Consider the following 18,508-nt stretch of genomic DNA (forward strand, 5'->3'; position numbering starts at 1 on the left):
GAGATGTGCTATTTTTTCACTTGTTTCAAGAGCATTTGTATTGCTTGTTGAAGCATCTTTATCATAGCTGCTGTAAAATATTTGTCAGGTAATTCCAGCATCTGAGTCTTCTCGATGTTGGTATTTGTTAACTTTTTTCTTTTTCAAGTTGAGATTTTCTCCATTCCTGGTAGGACAAGTGAGTTTCAGTTTTATTCTGAGCATTTGGGGTAGTATGTTTTGAGTCTCTGGATCTTATTTAAATCTTCTATTTTGCAGACCACCTGTAACACCACTCCTTTGGGGGAAAGTGGGTACTGCCTCATTACTGCCAGGTGTGGGTGAAACCCTAGGTTCCTTATTTGGCCTCTGTTGCTGACCTGATGCACACATGGGTGTCTCATTATGAATGAGTGGGGATGGGAGTTAAGGTCTCCACTAGGACTCCAGTGACACCACCCTGGTTGAGAGGAGACTTGTTAAAGCTCCCCACAGGCTCAGGAGGCTTTGTTACTGCTGGGTGATGGGGAAGGTCCTGGCTCTCTGCTAGGCCTTCTCCTACATGACCCCAGCAGGGCAGGAAAGGGATGGCTCACTGCTGCCAGGAAGGGGATGGAAGAAACCATGGGGGAGAGCCTCGTTATCACTGGAGGGGATCTAACTCCCAGCTTCCCACCAGGCCTTCTCAACACGATTTGGCTAGGGGAGAATTATTCCTCATCGTAGCTTGGTGAGGATGGAAGTTCCCCACTCGTGCTTTGCTGAGGAGGGCAGAGAATGAGGGGATATTGTGTGGTTTTTACCATGTTAGAGTAGGGCAGTTCTTGTCTAAAAGTTTTCTGTCTTGCTAGGCTGGTTCTCTACAGTTAGAGAAAGCAGGCTTTTGTTAGGGTTTTATGTCTGAGCCTAGAGGCATTTCCAGGTAGCAAGATTCTCCAGCACTATATATGAGACATATATAAAAGGAATACATGAGGCAAGAGAAAGCCCAGGGAACTCACTGGTGAGTTGTTCCTTGAGTTCTGGGATCCCTAGCTAGTGTAATTTCTTCTCTCTGACATTCAGAGTCGTCATATTTTTCTTTTATATATAATGTCTGAAGTTTTTATCCATACTAAGTGGGATGAATAGGGAGAAGTCTGTCTACGCCATCTTGTCCGGAAGTGGAAGATCCGTGGGTGTTTTTTGTTTTTTTTTTTCACATCAGCATGCTCTTGTTTCACGGTTACAGTATCTTTCCTCTTTCTTTTTGAGGTTATTAATATTAGTTCTTTTTAAGTTTTCTTCTATCCCCCACGTTTTCTATTTAGTGGGGTTTTTTTCTTGTTTATTTGGTCTTTTTAGTGTGTTGTGGATTTTTTCTAAATGTCTGGCAATCTTTGGCTGCAATTTACATTTATTAAAAGTGTGGCACCGTACATCTGTTTGGTGCTATGGGCATGTTTGGGGCTAATCAGCTAGTGGGCTTCACTATAGGACAACTAAGTGAGAATTTGCTTATTTTATAAATCAGTATTTGGAAGTCTTTTCTCTGAGGTTGGTAAATTTTGCCAGAGAGATATCCTCCAGTCTCCCACCTAGGAGTTACAGGCTTATTCTGGGAATGCAGCAGGAAGCTGAGTGACCCACAGTTCACTAAGCAGATTTTTCTGTTATCCCTGTTTTCATCCCAAACCTCTTCACTGCTTTCACCAATAAATCTGCTGTCCCAGAATCTGGATCCTCTTGTTTAGTTATGCAAATCCATGAGTCTCTGGTGTTTTTAACTTGGCAGACAATTTGAGTAGGAGAGAGGGGAAATGAAAAGGGGAGTATGCATAGTCACTAGGCTGATTGGGCTAGGGGAGGTTACCTGAAGGCCAGACTTTCACAGACTTTAAACCAAAACCTCGGTATGCTTCCCCAAGACTTGCCCCTGTCCTGCACAGTCGCTGATAACTTCTTTCCTTTAGATAGCTTCCTGTGCCTGGCAAAATCATTTCCTACACCCACTTACCAGTTTCCAGATTTTGTTGAAATTCCTCATGTGCCATTGTGTCATCTTAGTTTTTTTCCTTTCAGATTACAAAAATGGATAGTAGGTACTTAACTAATGATAGCTCCTTCCTTTCTTAGCTGCTTTGTCCAAAAAGCAGCTCTAGTGTTTAAATCAGCAGCTAAGAATACAGGAGCTATTGTTGGCTTATTACCTACCATGTGCCATCTACTTTTTCGTTTCAATTATTTTACTGAGATCTTTTGGTTTATAACATTGTGTAATTTCAGCTGTAATTATATATCAATTTCTGTATATACTGCCGCATGCTCACCACCAATAGTATAATTTTAATCTGTTACCATACATATATGCCCCTTTCACCCCCCCATCCCCTTCCCCTCTGGTAACCACTAATCTACTCTCTTTATCCATATGTTTGTTCATCCTCCACATATGAGTGAAATCATCTGGTGTTTGTCTTTCTCAGACTGGCTTATTTCGCTTAGCATAATTCCCTCTAGGTCCTTCCATGTTGTTGCAAATGGGATGATTTTGTCTTTTTTTCTGGCTGAGTAGTATTCCATTGTGTATATATACCACATCTTCTTTATCCAATCATGAGTTGATGGGCACTTTGGTTGCTTCCACATCTTGGCTATTGTCAATAGTGCTTCAGTGAACATAGGGGTGCAGAGATCTCTTTGACTTGTTGATTTCAAGTTCTTTGGATAAATACTCAGTAGTGGGATAGCTGGGTCATATGGTATTTCTATTTTTAATTTTTTGAGAAATCTCCATACTGTTTTCCATAGTGGCTGCACCAGTTTGCAATCCCACCAGCAGTGTATAAGGGTTCCCTTTTCACTACATCCTCTCCAACATTTGTTATTTCTTGTCCTGGTAATTATAGCCCTTCTGACAGGTGTAAGGTGATATCTCATTGTGGTTTTGATTTACATTTCCCTAATGGTTAGTGATGCTGAATGTGTTTTCATGTGCCTATTGGCCATCCATATATCTTCTTTGGAAAAATGACTGTTCATATCCTCTGCCCATTTTTTGATTGGGTTGTTTTATTGTTGAGTTGTATGAGTTCTTTATATATTTTGTAGAGTAACCCCTTGTCAGATATATGTTTTGCAAATATTTTCCCCCAGTTGGTGGGTTGTCTTTTAGTTTTCTTCCTTGTTTCTTTTGCCTTGAAGAAGCTCTTTAGCCTGATGAAGTCCCATTTATTTTTTCCTTTGTTTCCCTTAACTGAGTAGACATGGTATTTGAAAAGATGTTGCTAAGACTGACATCAAAAAGTGTACTGCCTATATTTTCTTCCAGGAGTTTTATGGTTTCAGATGTTACATTCAAGTCTTTAATCCATTTTGAGGTAATTTTTGTGTATGGTGTAAGATAATGGTCTACTTTCATTCTTTTGTATGTGGCTGTCCAGTTTTCCCAGCACCATTTATTGAAGAGACTTTCCTTTCTCCATTGTATGTTCTTGGCTCCTTTGTCAAAGATTAGTTGTCCGAGGATGTGTGGTTTTATTTCTGGGCTTTCAGTTCTGTTCCATTGATCTGTGTGCCTGTTTTTGTGCCAGTACCATGCTGTTTTGATTACTGTAGCTTTGTATATGTTTCGAAGTCAGGGATTGTGATGCCTCCAGCTTTGTTCATTTTTCTCAGGATTGCTTTGGCTATTCAGGGTATTTTGTTGTTTCATATAAATTTTAGAATTCTTTGTTCTAGTTATGTGAAGAATGTCACTGGGAGTCTTATTGGGATTGCATTGAATTCATAGATTGCTTTAGGTAATATCGACATTTTAACTATGTTTATTCTTCCAATCCACAAGCATGGATTATCTTTCTGTTTCTTTATGTGTTCTTTGATTTCTTTCAATAATGTCTTACATTTTTCGGTGTATAGGTTTTTCACCTCCTTGTTTAAGTCTATCCCTAGATATTTTCTTTTTCTTGCAGTTGTGAATGGAATTGTATTCTTGAGTTCTCTTTTTGCTAGCTTGTTATTCGAGTATAGAAATGCAACTGATTTATGTAAGTTGATTTTATACCTGCAGCACTGCTGTAGTTGTTGATTATTTCTAATAGTTTTCTGGTGGATTCTTTAGGGTTTTCTATATATATAATCATGTCATCCTCAAATAGCGGGAGTTTCACTTCTTCCTTTCCAATTTAGATACATTTTATGTCTTTTTCTTGCCTAATTGCTCTGGCCAACACCTCCAGTACTATGTTGAATGACAGTGGTGATAGTGGCACCCTTATCTTGTTCCTGTTCTCAGAGGGAAGGCTTTCAGTTTTTCCCCATTAAGTTATGATGTTGGCTGTGGTTTGTCATATGTGGCCCTTATTATGTTGAGGTACGTTGCTTCTATACCCATTTTATTGAGAGTTTTTTATCATAAATGGATGGTGGATCTTGTCAAATGCTTTCTCTACATCTATTGAGATGATCATGTGATTTTTATTCATCATTCTGTTAATGTGGTATATCACATTGATTCATTTGCAGATGTCAAACCATCCCTGTGTCCCTGGTATAAATCCCACTTGATCATGGTGTGTGGTCCTTTTAATGTATTGCTGTATACAGTTTGCCCATATTTTCCTGAGGATTTTTGCATCTAGGTTCATCAGCAGTATTGCCCTGTGATTTTCCTTCTATGTGTTGTCCTTTTCTGGTTTTGGTATCAGGGTGATGTTGGCCTCCAAGAATGAGTTAAGAAGCCTTCTATGGGGCCGGCCCTGTGGCCAAGTTGTTAAGTTCATGTGCTTCACTTTGGCAGCCCAGGGTTTCACCACTTTGAATCCTGGGTATGGACGTGGCACGGCTCATCAAGCCATGCTGAGGTGGCGTCCCACATGTCCCAACTAGAAGGACCCGCAACTAAAAATATACAACTATGTACCGGGGGGCTTTGGGGAGAAAAAGGAAAAATTTTTTTAAAATCTTTAAAAAAAAAGAAGCCTTCCATCTTCTTGAATTTTTTGGAATAGTTTGAGAAGGATAGGTATTAAATCTTCTTGAATGTTTGGTAGCTTTCTCCAGAGATGTCAACTGGTCCTGGAGTTTTGTTTTTTGGGGAGTTTTTTGATTACTGTTTCAATCTCTTTACTTGTGATTGGTCTACTCAGATTCTCTATTTCTTCTGGATTCAGTTTTGGGAGGTTGTATGAGTCTAAGAATTTATCCATTTCTTCTAGGATAACCAATTTGTTGGCATATCTTCTCCTAATATTCAATGTAATTTCTCCCTTTCATTTTTGATTCTATTTGTTTGAGCCTTCTCTTTTTTTTTCTTAGTGAGTCTATCCAAAGGTTTGCTAATTTTGTTTATCTTCTCAAAGAACCAGCTGTTAGTTTCATTGATGCTTTCTACTGTTTTCTGTTTTTAGTCTCTATTTCATTTATTTCTGCTCTGATCTTTATTATTTTTCTCCTTCTGCTAACTTTGGGCTTTCTTTGTTCTTTTTCTAGTTCTATTAGGTGTAGTTTAAGATTACTTATTTGAGATTTTTCTTGTTTGTTGAGGTGGGCCTGTATTGCTATAAATTTCCCTCTTAGAATCACTTTTGCTGCATCCCATAAGAATTGGTATGTTGTATTTTCATTTTCATTTGTCTCTAGGTATTTTTTAACTTCTCCTTTGATTTCTTCATTGATCCATTGGTTGTTCAGTAGCATGTTGTTTAGTCTCCACATATTTATGACTTTCCCAGCTTTTGTCTTGTACTTTGTTTCTAGTTTCATAGCATCATGGTTGAAAAGATGCTTGATATGATTTCAATCTTATTAAATTTATTTAGGCTTGCCTTGTTTCCCAACATATAGTCTATATTTGAGAATGTTCCATGTGCACTTGAGAAGAATGTGTATTCTGCTGTTTTTGGATGGAATGTTCTCTCGCTATATATGTCAGCTCTATTTTTTAAGGATTCTAGATTATTTTTTAATCTCATTAGTTGTGTTCTTCATATCCAGAATTTGTTTGGTTTTCTTTTAGAATTTCAATCTCCTTGGTGAAGTATTCCTTCTGCTTATGCATTTTATTCCTGAGCTCATTGAACTGTCTTTCTGACTTTTCTTGTAACTCACTAAATTTCTTTTTTTTTTTTTTTGTGAGGAAGATTAGCCCTGAGCTAACTACTGCCAGTCCTCCTCTTTTTTGCTGAGGAAGCCTGGCCCTGAGCTAACATCGTGCCCATCTTCCTCTACTTTCTATGTGGGACGCCTACCACAGCATGGTGTGCCAAGCGGTGCCATGTCTGCACCTGGGATCCAAACCAGTGAACCCCAGGCCGCCGAGAAGCGGAACATGAGAATTTAACTGCTGCACCACCAGGCCGGCCCCTCACTGAATTTCTTTATGACAACTATTTTGAATTCTCTACCATTTAGATTGTAAATTTCTGTGACTTCAGGATGGGTTTCTGGAGATTTGTCATTTTACTTCTGCTCTGAAGGGTTACTGCAGTTTTTCATGGTGTTTGATGAACTGACCCTTTGCTGGTGCATTTGTGTTAATATCAGGTCGCACATTCCACCTGCCACCTCTGGGTTGAAGCAGGAGCTGTGTTTCTGCTTTGACCCCATCTGCTGGAAGTTGTATGGGTATGGCTGCTCTATGTTTGCATGGGTTGACCACAGCTGCTCGGCTGGTGGCTCTTGTGGGGGCAGGGCCTCTGTGCTCAGTGGGTGGGTTGTGCAGGCACAGGCTGGCACTCTGCTCACTGGTGGTTTGGCTGAGCTGCTCTGTTTGGTGCATGGGGCTCCTTTATGGGGGCTGAGCCACAGCCACTCGGTCAGGAGCCTTCCCTCTGGTGTGGCTGCCAGTGCCCGGTGGCACTCCACAGGCTGGGCTACCCCTCAAAAGGGGTAGCTGTGAACAAGGGTAGCTGTTCACTTGTGCTTGGCTGCCCCACCTCCTCTTACAGTCACACCAGCCGCTGTGCTTCGTGGGCAGGGTTCCTTCACCTAGGCTGAGTCACAGCTACTCAGTGGTGAGCATTCCCAGTGACAGGCCACCACGGCACAGTAGGCACTCCTGTAGGCCAGGCTACCCTTCCAAGAGCATTTGCATGTAGGCTGGCCTGTCCTCCACCTCCTCTTACAGTCACACCAACTGCTGTGTAAGGATCTCTGACCAGACTCGCTGCTGCTGGAGAGGGTGAGGTGTCTTCTCACTTAGTTCCATTGGTTCCCAGGGATCCAGTCCCCCCATCGTCAGATGTGTAGCTGCATGGGTCTCTCAGGTGTCCTGTTGTGCTGTGTGGGTATCCTCTGTTGGTTAGTGAATGTCCATTTAATTGTCATTTAAAGGGGGAAAGACAAAGGGAACAACTCACTCAGCCATCTTGCTGATGCCATTCCATCTACTTTTCATCTATATAAAGAAAGCTCATGAATTTATCTGTCTCTATTGCCCATTATATTTTGAGTGCCTGGAGAGCTGGGACTCTGTTTTGTCCATCTTTGTGTTCCCATTGCTTAAGAAACTCCATGGCAGCAACTTTTTTCTGTTCCTTTTAGAATTTCTAGCATCTGTAGTGCTGTCTGGCACATACTGTGTACTCAAGAAAGACTTGTTGAATGATCTCAGAAAGTCAGGAAGTTGTCTACCTATTGGAACATTTCTTTATTCTGTAAAATTCTACTTTCATAACATAATGTAAATGTACCTTGCACTATGTGGTGATGGATTTTGATCTGCCTTGCTTGTGTTGGCTGAGGGAATGTCTGCTATTAAACAGACCCACATTAGGAGAGCACTTTGTTCATTTGTGGATAACAGGTTTACTTTACTGGGATGCAAACTGAGAAACTGACTCTGCACTGCCCAATACTACAGGGAGAGTCAGAGATTTGTGCTAGAAATTTCTCCAAATAGAAATGAAAAAAAGCCTCCTGAAAATAAAAATGAAAAACCAGAGAATAAGTTTAATCCTAAGTAGCATTTTTGTAGAGAAGTTCTTAGGCAGGGTCTGAAAATAAATCGTTTCAGAGAGAATGGACTCTATCACCACCACATCCATCTCAGCCCTGTCTACTTATTGACAAAGACAGTAACACTGGCTACCATATATTGATGTATTGAATGTGTGACAGGCATTATGCTAAGTGCTTTATGTGCACTATCTCATTTATTCGTATAACATTTCTGAGAGGTATTAGTATTTCCATCTTGTAGTTGAAGAAAGAGAGAGGGGGTTAAGGAAACTTGCCCAAAGTCACACTGCTAGTAAGAGCCAGAGCCAGGATTCAAACTCAGCTTATATAACCCCAAAGTCTGCTCTCTGACCCTCCACGCCAGGACCCATGAGGAGAAGCAGACAGCCTGATCTGCCTTGCCTCTCCCTTATTTGCCTGTCTTTTTAGTACAGTGATTCTCAAACTAGCCCTGCGTCAGAATCCCCTAGAGAGCATTTTAAACACAGATTGCTTGCCTACTCCCAGAATTTCTAACTCAGCAAGTCTTGGTGGGGCTTGAAAAGTTGTCTTTCTAACAAGTTCCCAAAGAACAAGTTATCTATTGCTGCATAATGGGCTGACTTTGCTGGGTGCCTTCGGCTCAGGGTTCTTCACAAGACTGTAGTCATGGTGTTGGCAGGGACTGCACTCATCTCAAGGCAAGACTTCACTCATGTGGCTGTTGGCAGGCCTCAGAGCCCTGCTAGCTGTAGGCTGGAGACATCAGTTCCTTGCCACATGAGCCTCTCCATAGCATCCCTCACAGTATGTCACCTGGCTTCCCCCAGAGCAAGGGATCCATGAGAGGCCCCCCAAAATGGAAGCCATAGCCTTTTTATAACCAAATCTTGAAAGTGACATACCATCACTTTTGCCATATTCTGTTCCTTAGAAGCAAGTCACTAAGTCCAGCCCACACTCACATTGAAGGACTCTGATAAGGGCCTGCATCAAGGAGGTGAGGTCTTTGGGGGCCATCTTAGAGGCTTCCCACCATATCAGGTGTTGCTGCTAGTCTAGGGACATACTTTGAAAAATACTGCTCTAATTAATGACCTCGGAACAAAAACCTTTTTTCCCGAGAAGATCAAAGCTCTTTGGTGAGTAAGTAAATGAATGTAAGACCCTAGCAGTCTCCTACGGTGGGGAGAGGGGTAGGAGGGGAATTAACTCTTTTCCATTAAGTTTATGGAAAAAATTACGGAAAGTTTTGCATTTATGACACCGAGTCTCCAGCAAACATTCTCTCTAAAGGCCTATAACCAAGCTGTGAAAGTGATAATGTTCTAAAATTCTGATAAAAGTTGAGGATGAAACCGTCACTGATGGCATCAAGCCAACAACTCAGGTATAGGCTGGTAGAAGGCTAAGGTATAGTGTATTGGAAAAGTCCAAGTTTTCTTCTAGTTTGAAGTCAGTGAGCTCATCTCTAGTGGCAGTAAGTGGCATTCCTGTGGAAGCCCCAGCATGAGGGTGGCTTGCCTTCCTTCCAGATGGCTTTATGTCACCTACTTACTAAATGGCCCTAGGAGGACCCAGCTTCCTTATCTGGTGTACATAAGATGTGTAACAGGGAGCCTTGCATAAAAATGTGCTCAATTAACATCCATCCCCTTTTAGGGGATGTCGAGAGTTTATAAAAGAGTCTGAGGTGTGGTCCTTGCTTAGTTATTTAGATGTTATTTCCACCCATGAAACAACAGAAAATTATACATTGTAGAATAGTGAATGGACATGGGATGTAGAATCAGAAGAATATGACACACAGAGCTGTGTGAACTCAGGTAATCAGTTAAGCTCTCTAAGTTTCTATTACTCTATTTGTAGGATGTGGGTAATATACCAGCTGTTTCTAGACCACAGTGTAGTTGGGGAGAGAAAACTAAGTGAAAGCACTTTTTAAACTTAGAGAGATATTTGGGAAATAAAAAAAAAAGACAGTGGTTCTCAATGTTGGGTGCATACTAGAATCACATAGAGAACTTTGAAAAGTCTAGTTCCCAGGGTGTACCCCAAACCATTATGAACCATTTATGCCTCCTCTACCTTCGTTTCTTTCTCCATATGTGTGCATGAATATATATGTGTATACAGTCATGTTCTGCATAACAAACTTTCAGTCAACACCAGACAGCATATACACTGGTGGTCCCATAAGATTAGTACCATATAGCCTAGGTATGTAGTAGGCTATATACCATCTAGGTGTGTGTAAGTGCACTCTATGACATTTTCGCAACAACAGAATTGCCTAACAATGCATTTCTCAGAACAGATGCCCATTGTTAAGAAACACATGACTGTATATGTAAGTATATATAGGTGTGTATGTACATATGTATATAGACATGTGTGTATACATTTTTAAGGAAGTTTCTTGAAATATATTTTTAAAATTTCACCTTTGTTTCTATCAAATAGTATACACAAAGTGCTTAGGGATGACATTCCAAAGAGATGCTGTGACGAGGTGTCCACTGGGATGGGGGTGGTTTGACTTGGAGAACACATGTGAAGAAAAGGGGTTCTTCTCCCAGTGGCCATAGAACACAGCACGGTCGTGTCCACACAAAGCCAAAGTATTCTGTTAGTGTGGACAAATTCGATTTAGAAATTCAGTTAGGGTGCCTGAGAGGGTAAGTGCGACCTGGGACAAAGTGGCGGCAGCATAGGTAAGGTGCAGCTGTGCACACGTTTAGTTAGTGTCTGTGCTGAGAAGGAAGAAGTCATGAGTGCCTGTGTGTTTCTGTTCAAGTCTGTTCTCAGCGGACATTGTTCCAACAACAGATTTTTGCCCCAACTGCTGACGTTTAAAAAGTATTCTGATGAGAATGCCAAGTTCAGTAATTACTTTTGAGTCCTAATTTTTTGATCAATGTAAAAGACTTGATTTTTTAAAATAGTCTTGAGAGAAGAAATTTTAACAGAAAAGATCTGTTTTGTTCCTAACCTTCATATTTTCCAAAATTACTGTGAATGAAGTATTTCACTGGAATCTGTATTTTGGGGCTTAATCAAAACATGGGGTTATAACCAAAAGAAACTGAAAAGAGAGGACACCGTGTGCCCAGTTGATATGTTCTCCTCTCTGCTCTCCAGAACCACATGCCGTGGGAAGAACAACCAGGCAAGAAGCCCAGTTGCTCCCTCGGTCAGAAAGCTTTTCACACTGAGCCAGCCCAGAGACCATTCTCTACCACTGAGATGGTGACATGGACCCTCCCCTCTGTCTCTGCTGAGGACGTCCCCAGGGAGACTCCTCCAGAACCCAGAAGCATGCCTCAGCACTCACACAGTTTAGATGAGCTGTGGCTGGAGAAGATGCAGAGGAGGAAGCTGAAGAAGCAGGCCCAGGTTGAAAGGAAGATGCATGCAGGGATAGCACATGAAGATGGAGTGCAGGTAAGCAGTTCACATCCCTGTGTCATCAGGCACCTGATAGCCCCCTTCCTCTGCAGCTGCTTGCATTGCCTGACCTTTCCCCTCTTTCCTGTGCTGTAGCTTGTCACCCTTGGGCCCTCTGGAAACGGCATGATGACGCCCCCAGCCACTGCCTCTGCCCCAGTATAGCCTGCAGGAGAGACACTTCACAATGGTGTGTCCCAGAGCCACAGAGCTTGTGGCTCCCCCTTCCCTCTCTGCCGTGTCTCTGCCTGCGTTGGGCCCTATGCGAGGCAAGGAGCAGAACGGAAGAAGGCGGGGCCTTCCCACAAGCCCTTTCAGTACTACTTACCATTTAGTGAGGATCTACTCCGTGACACACACTGTGTTAGACACTGGACAGCATAATAATCATAGCGGTGCATGATGTTCGGATATAACAATCTTAAATGAATTAAATAATTATATTAAGTCAATTAAATTTTGTCTCTAGGGACATTTTGACACCGTGATTTTTGCATGAAACTGTCAGCCTATTAAAAATTGACTTCATAGTATACACAGCATCCCTTTCCCCAGTCCCTGATTCTGTTTCTTGTTCTTTCCCTTTATAAAATAGCAGTATTTTTTATCATCAAGTATTTGTGAAGTATACATCTCTGAGTCACACTTCAACCCTGAATACCTATTTTTTAATTGATGTGACATTCACATAAGATTAGCCATGTACATAAAGTGTAAAATTCAGCGGCATTTAGTAGATTCACAAAGTTTTGCAAGCATCACCTCTGTCTAGTTCCAAGACATTTTCATCACCTCAAAAGGAAACTCCATAATCATTAAGTAGTCATTACCCATTTCCACTTCCCAGACCCTGGCAAACACTCATCTGCTTTCTGTCCCTGTGGATTTGCCTACTTTGTACATCTTATATAAATGGAATCATATAATAGGTGACCTTTTGTGTCTGGCTTCTTTCACTCACCATAATGTTTCTGAGTTTCATCTATATTGTAGCATATATCAGTACTTCATTCCTTTTTATGACTGAATAATATTCCACTGTATGGATATATTTGTTTGATTTTGTACATCATTCATCCATTGATAGAAATTTGGGTTGTCTTCACTTTGCGGCTATTGTAAATTGTGCTGTCAGGAACATTGTGTGCGTGCTTTTGTTTGAATACATGTTTTCTGTCTTTTGGGGTGTATACCTAGGAGTGGAATTGCTGGGACATAGGGTAATTCTACGATTAACTTTTTGAGGAACTGCCAAACTGTTGTCCACACTGGCCTCATCATTTTACATTCCCACCAGCAATCTATGAGGGTTGCAAGTTCTCCACACCCTCACCAACGCTTACTGTTTTGTTTTGTTTTGTGTTGTTTTGTTTAAATTATACCACCCTAGTGGGTCAGAATGGTACCTCATCATTGTTTGATTTGCATTTTTCTAATGACTCAAGTTGAGCACATTTTCCTATGCTTGTTGGATATTTGTATATCTTCTTTGGAGAAATATCTATTCAAGTCCTTTGCCCATTTTTTAATTGGGTGGTTTTGTGGATGTAGTAAGAGTTCTTTATATATTTAGATACTAGACCCTTATCAAATAAGTTATTTGCAAATATTTTCTCCCATCTCTGGGTTAGCCTTCACTTTCTTGATTGTGTCTACTGATGCAGAAAAGTATTTAATTTTGATGTAATCCAATTTATCTATTTTTTCTTTTGTTGCTTGTGAATTTCGTGTCATGTCTAAGTGTCCATTGCCAAATCCAAGGTCAGAAAGATTTATTTCTGTGCTTCCTTCTAAGACTTTATACCTTTTGCTCTTACATTTAGGTTTTGATTCGCTTTGAATTAATTTTGGGGTTTTGTGTGAGGTAGAGATCCAACTTCAGTCTTTCCCATGTAGATACCTTGTCGTCTTAGTACCTACTTGTTGAAGAGACTATTCTTTCCCTCATTGAATGGTCTTGGCACCCTTGTAAAACATCAAATGACCTTAGATGTTTGGGTTTATTTCTAGACTCTCAATTCTATTGTATTAGTCTATATGTCTATCCTTGTGCCAGTACGACACTGTTTTAATTACTGTAGCTATGTGTTAAGTTCTGAAGTTGGGATTTGTGAGTCCTCTTGTTATTTTTCAAGATGTTTTTTGGCTGTTTGCTGTTCCTTGAAATTCCAAATGAATCTTAGAATCAGTTGTTCCATTTCTGGAAAAAAACAAGGCCACTGGGATTTTTTCAGGATTATTTTGAATCTGTAGATCACTTTGGAGAGTACTGCCTTCTTAACAATATTAAATTTTTGAATCCATGAACACAGGATGTTGTTTCTGTGTTGTTTAGGTGTTCTTTAACTGGTTTTAGCAATGTTTTATAGTTTTCACCATATGAGTCTTACACATCCTTGGCTAAAATGTTTCCTAAGTATTTTATCCTTTTTGATGCTACTGTAAATGGAATTGTTTTCTTAATTTCATTTTTGGATTGTTCACTGCTAGTGTATAGAAATACAATGGGTATTTGTATATTGATCTTGTACCCTGCAGTTTTGCTGAATTTATTAGCTCTAAGAGTATTTTTGGCTATTTAGAAATTTCCCTAGATAATATACAGATCCTATACATTTTTAAAATTTATACCTTTGTATTTAATTTTCTTATAGATTATTATAAAGGGTATTATATTTTTAATTTTCCACAAGTTGATTCTTAGAATATTGAAATATTATTAATTTTTATGTGTTGATCCTGTGACCTTGCTGAATTCACTTACTGGTTCCAGGAATTTTTTTAAAGACTCCTTTGGATTTTCTATGTAGACAGTCACATCACCTGCAGGAGGAAACAGTTTTATTTCTTCCTTTCTAAGTTGTATGCCTTCTTTTTCCCCTTGTCTTATTGCAGTGGCTAGGAATTCCAGTAGTGTGTTGAATAAGAGTGGAAAAAAGGGCATATCCGTGCCTTATTCCCTGTCTTTCTTTCACTATGAAGTATGATGTTAGCTATAGTGTTTTTATAGAATCTCAAATTGAGGAATTTCCCCTCTGTTCCTAGTTTCCTGAATTTCGTTTTTGAAATCATGAATGTGTGCTAGCTTTTCCAAAAACTTTTTCTGTGTCAAGTGATATCATTTTATGTTCTCTTCTTTAGTCTCTTGATATGGTAGATTATATTAATTGATTTTTTGTATGTTGAATCAGCTTTGTATACCTGGAACAAATCTCACTCGATCATGGAGTGTATATGGAATGTATAATTTTTTTAAAACTTTTTATTAAGATTATGGTAGTTTACAATCTTGTGAAATTTCAGTTGTACATTATTGTTTGTCAGTCATGTTGTAGGTGCACCCCTTCACCCTTTGTGCCCACCCCCACCTCCCTTTTCCCCTACTAGCCACTAATCTGTTCTCTTTGTCTACATGTTTAACTTCCACATATGAGTGGAGTCATACAGAGATTGTCTTTTTCTATCTGGCTTATTTCACTTAACATAATTCCCTGAAGGTCCATCCATGTTGCTGTGAATGGGATGATTGTATCCTTTTTTATGGCTGAGTGGTATTCCATTGTATATATACACCACATCTTCTTTATCCAATCATCAGTTGATGGGCACTTAGGTTGCTTCCACGTCTTGGCTATTGTAAACAATGCTGCAGTGAACATTGGGGTGCATGGGACTTTTGGAATTGCTGATTTCAAGCTCTTTGGGTAGATACCCAGTAGTGGGATGGCTGGGTCATATGGTATTTCTATTTTTAATTTTTTGAGAAATCTCCACACTGTTTTCCATAGTGGCTGCACCAGTTTGCATTCCCACCAGCAGTGTATGAGGGCTGCTTTTCCTCCACAACCTCTCCAACATTTGTTAGTTTTTGTTTTGGTTATTTTTGCCATTCTAATGGGTGTAAGGTGATATCTTAGTGTAGTTTTGATTTGCATTTCCCTGATGATCAGTGATTATGAACATCTTCTCATGTGCCTATTGGCTATCCATATATCTTCTCTGGAGAAATGTCTGTTCATGTCCCCTGCCCATTTTTTGATCAGGTTGTTTGATTTTTTGTTGTTGAGTTGTGTGAGTTCTTTACATATTTTGGAGATTAACCCTTTGTCATATATATAACTTGCAAATATTTTTTCCCAATTAGCGGGTTGATTTTTTGTTTCAATCCTGTTTTCCCTTGCCTTGAAGAAGCTCTTTAGTCTGATGAAGTCCCATTTGTTTATTCTTTCTATTGTTTCCCTTGTCTGAGAAGACATGGTGTCTGAAAAGATCCTTTTGATACTGATGTCAAAGAGTGTACTGCCTATATTTTCTTCTAGAAGCCTTATGGTTTCAGGTCTTACCTTCAGGTTTTTGATCCATTTAGAGTTTATTTTTGTGAATGGTGAAGAAGAATGGTCAATTTTCATTCTTTTACATGTGGCTTTCCAGTTTTCCCAGCACCATTTGTTGAAAAGACTTTATTTTCTCCATTGTATGCCCTCAGCTCTGAAGATTAGCTGTGCATAGATGTGTGGTTTTATCTCTGGGCTTTCAATTCTGTTCCATTGATCTGTGCACCTGTTTTTGTACCAGTACCAGGCTGTTTTGATTACTGTAGCTTTGTAGTATGTTTTGAAGTCAGGGATTGTGATGCCTCCAGCTTTGTTCTTCTTTCTCAGGATTGCTTTAGCAATTCGGGGTCTTTTGTTGCCCCATATGAATTTAAGGATTCTTTGTTCTATTTCTGTAAAGAATGTCATTGGGATTCTGATTGGGATTGAGTTGAATCTGGAGATTGCTTCAGGTAGTATGGACATTTTAACAATGTTTACTCTTCCAATACATGTGCATGGAATGTCTTTCCATCTCTTTATGTCGTCATCAATCTCTTTCAGGAAAGTCTTGTAGTTTTCGTTGTATAGGTCTTTCACTTCCTTAGTTAAATTCACCCCAAGGTATTTTATTCTTTTTGTTGCGATTGTGAATGGTATTGTATTCTTGAGTTCTTTTTCTGTTAGCCTGTTATTAGAGTATAGAAATGCTACTGACTTATGTAAGTTGGTTATATACCCTGCAACTTTGCTGTAGTTGTTGATTATTTCTAATAGTTTTCCAATGGATTCTTTGCGGTTTTCTATATATAAGATCACATCATCTGCAAACAGCAAGACTTTCACTTCTTCCCTCCCTATTTGGATTCCTTTTATTCCTTTCTCTTGTCTAATTGCTCTGGGCAAAACCTCCAGTACTATGTTGAATAAGAGTGGTGATAGAGGGCATCCTTGTCTCATTCCTGTTTTCAGGGGGATGGCGCTCAGTTTTTGCCCATTGAGTATGACGTTGGCTGTGGGTTTGTCATATATGGCCTTTATTATGTTGAGGTAATTTCCTTCTATCCCCATTTTGTTAAGAGTTTTTCTCATAAATGGCTGTTGGATCTTGTGAAATGCTTTCTCTGCATCTATTGAGATGATCATGTGGTTATTTTCCTCAGTTTGTTGATGTGGTGTATCATGTTGATTGATTTGCGGATGTTGAACCATCCCTGTGTCCCTGGTATGAATCCCACTTGATCGTGATGTGTGATCTTTTCGATGTATTGCTGAATTCGGGTTGCCAAAGTTTTCTTGAGAATTTTTGCATCTATGTTCATCAGTGGTATTGGCCTATAGTTCTCCTTTTTCGTGCTGTCCTTGTCAGGCTTTGGTATCAGCATGATGTTGGCCTCGTAGAATGTGTTAGGAAGTGTTCCATCCTCCCTAACTTTTTGGAATAGCCTGAGAAGGATAGGTATTAAGTCCTCTCTGAAAGTTTGGTAGAATTCCCCAGGAAACCCATCTGGTCCTGGGGTTTTATTCTTTGGGATGCTTTTAATTGCTGTTTCAATCTCTTTCCTTGTGATTGGTCTGTTAAGATTGTCTGTTTCTTCTTCACTCAGCTTTGGGAGGTTGTAAGAGTCTAAGAATTTATCCATTTCCTCTAGGTTATCCATTTTGTTGGCATATAGTTTTTTGGAGTATTCTCTTATAATCCGTTGTATTTCTATGGAGTCTGTTATTTCTCCTCTTTCATTTCTGATTTTGTTTGTTTGAGCTTTCTCTCTTTTTTTCTTTGTAAGTCTGGCTAGGGGTTTGTCAATTCTATTTATCTTCTCAAAGAACAAGCTCTTTGTTACATTGATCCTTTCTACAGCCTTTTTTGTTTCAAAAGCATTTATTTCTGCTCCGATTTTTATTATTTCTCTCCTTTTGCTGACTTTGGACTTAGTTTGTCCTTCTTTTTCTAATTCAGTTAGGTGTAATTTGAGATTGCTTATTTTGGATTTTTCTTGTTTGTTAAGGTGAGCCTGTATTGCAATAAATTTCCCTCTTAATATAGCTTTTGCTGTATCCCATATGAGTTGGTATGGCATGTTATCATCTTCATTTGTCTCCAGATATTTTTTGATTTCTCATTTAATTTCTTCAATGATCCAATGCTTGTTCAATAGCATGTTGTTTAGTCTCCACATCTTTGTCCCTTTCTCAGCTTTTTTCTCGTAATTAATTTCTAGCTTTATAGCATTATGATCAGAGAAGATGCTTGTTATTATTTCAATTTTTTAAAATTTATAGAGGCTTGCCTTGTTTCCCAGTATGTGGTCTATCCTTGAGAATGTTCCATGTGCACTTGTGAAGAATGTGTATTCTGCTGTTTTTGGATGGAGTGTTCTATGTATCTCTATTAAGTCCAACTGGTTTAGCTTTTCATTTAATTCCACTGTTTCCTTGTTGATTTTCTCTCTGGATGATTTGTCCAATGATGTGAGTGGGGTGTTGAGGTCCCCTACTATTATTGTGTTATTTTGATATCTTCTTTTAGGTTTGTTAATAATTGCTTTAGGAACTTTGGTGGTCCTGTGTTGGGTGCATAGATATTTATAAGCGTTATTTCTTCTTGATGGAGTGTCCCTTTGATCATTATATACTGCCCCTCTTTGTCTCTCTTTACCTGTCTTGTCTTGAAGTCTACTTTGTCTGATAGAAGTATTGCAACACCTGCTTTCTTTTGTTTGCCATTAGCATGGAGTATTGTCTTCTACCCCTTCACTCTGAGCCTGTATTTGTCATTGGAGCTAAGATGTGTTTCCTGGATGCAACAAATTGTTGGATCTTGTTCTTTAATCTATCTTGCCACTCTG

General features: G+C 39.5%; 1 protein-coding gene and 1 long non-coding RNA gene across 3 annotated transcripts in view; one reads left to right on the top strand and one right to left on the bottom strand.

Moving 5' to 3' along the window:
* LOC123285366 (uncharacterized) overlaps positions 1-18,508 on the bottom strand; it is a 230,474-nt gene that overhangs the window by 177,777 nt on the left and 34,189 nt on the right. The window lies entirely within an intron of this gene.
* ARHGEF4 (Rho guanine nucleotide exchange factor 4) overlaps positions 1-18,508 on the top strand; it is a 247,704-nt gene that overhangs the window by 102,932 nt on the left and 126,264 nt on the right. Inside the window, exon 3 of the mRNA XM_070507336.1 lies at positions 11,041-11,343. Coding sequence (XP_070363437.1) covers positions 11,041-11,343 — 303 coding nt within the window. The remainder of the gene's footprint in view (positions 1-11,040; positions 11,344-18,508) is intronic.

The sequence above is a fragment of the Equus asinus genome, chromosome 4 (assembly GCF_041296235.1).
Source record: "Equus asinus isolate D_3611 breed Donkey chromosome 4, EquAss-T2T_v2, whole genome shotgun sequence".
Classification (NCBI taxonomy): Eukaryota; Metazoa; Chordata; class Mammalia; order Perissodactyla; family Equidae; genus Equus; species Equus asinus.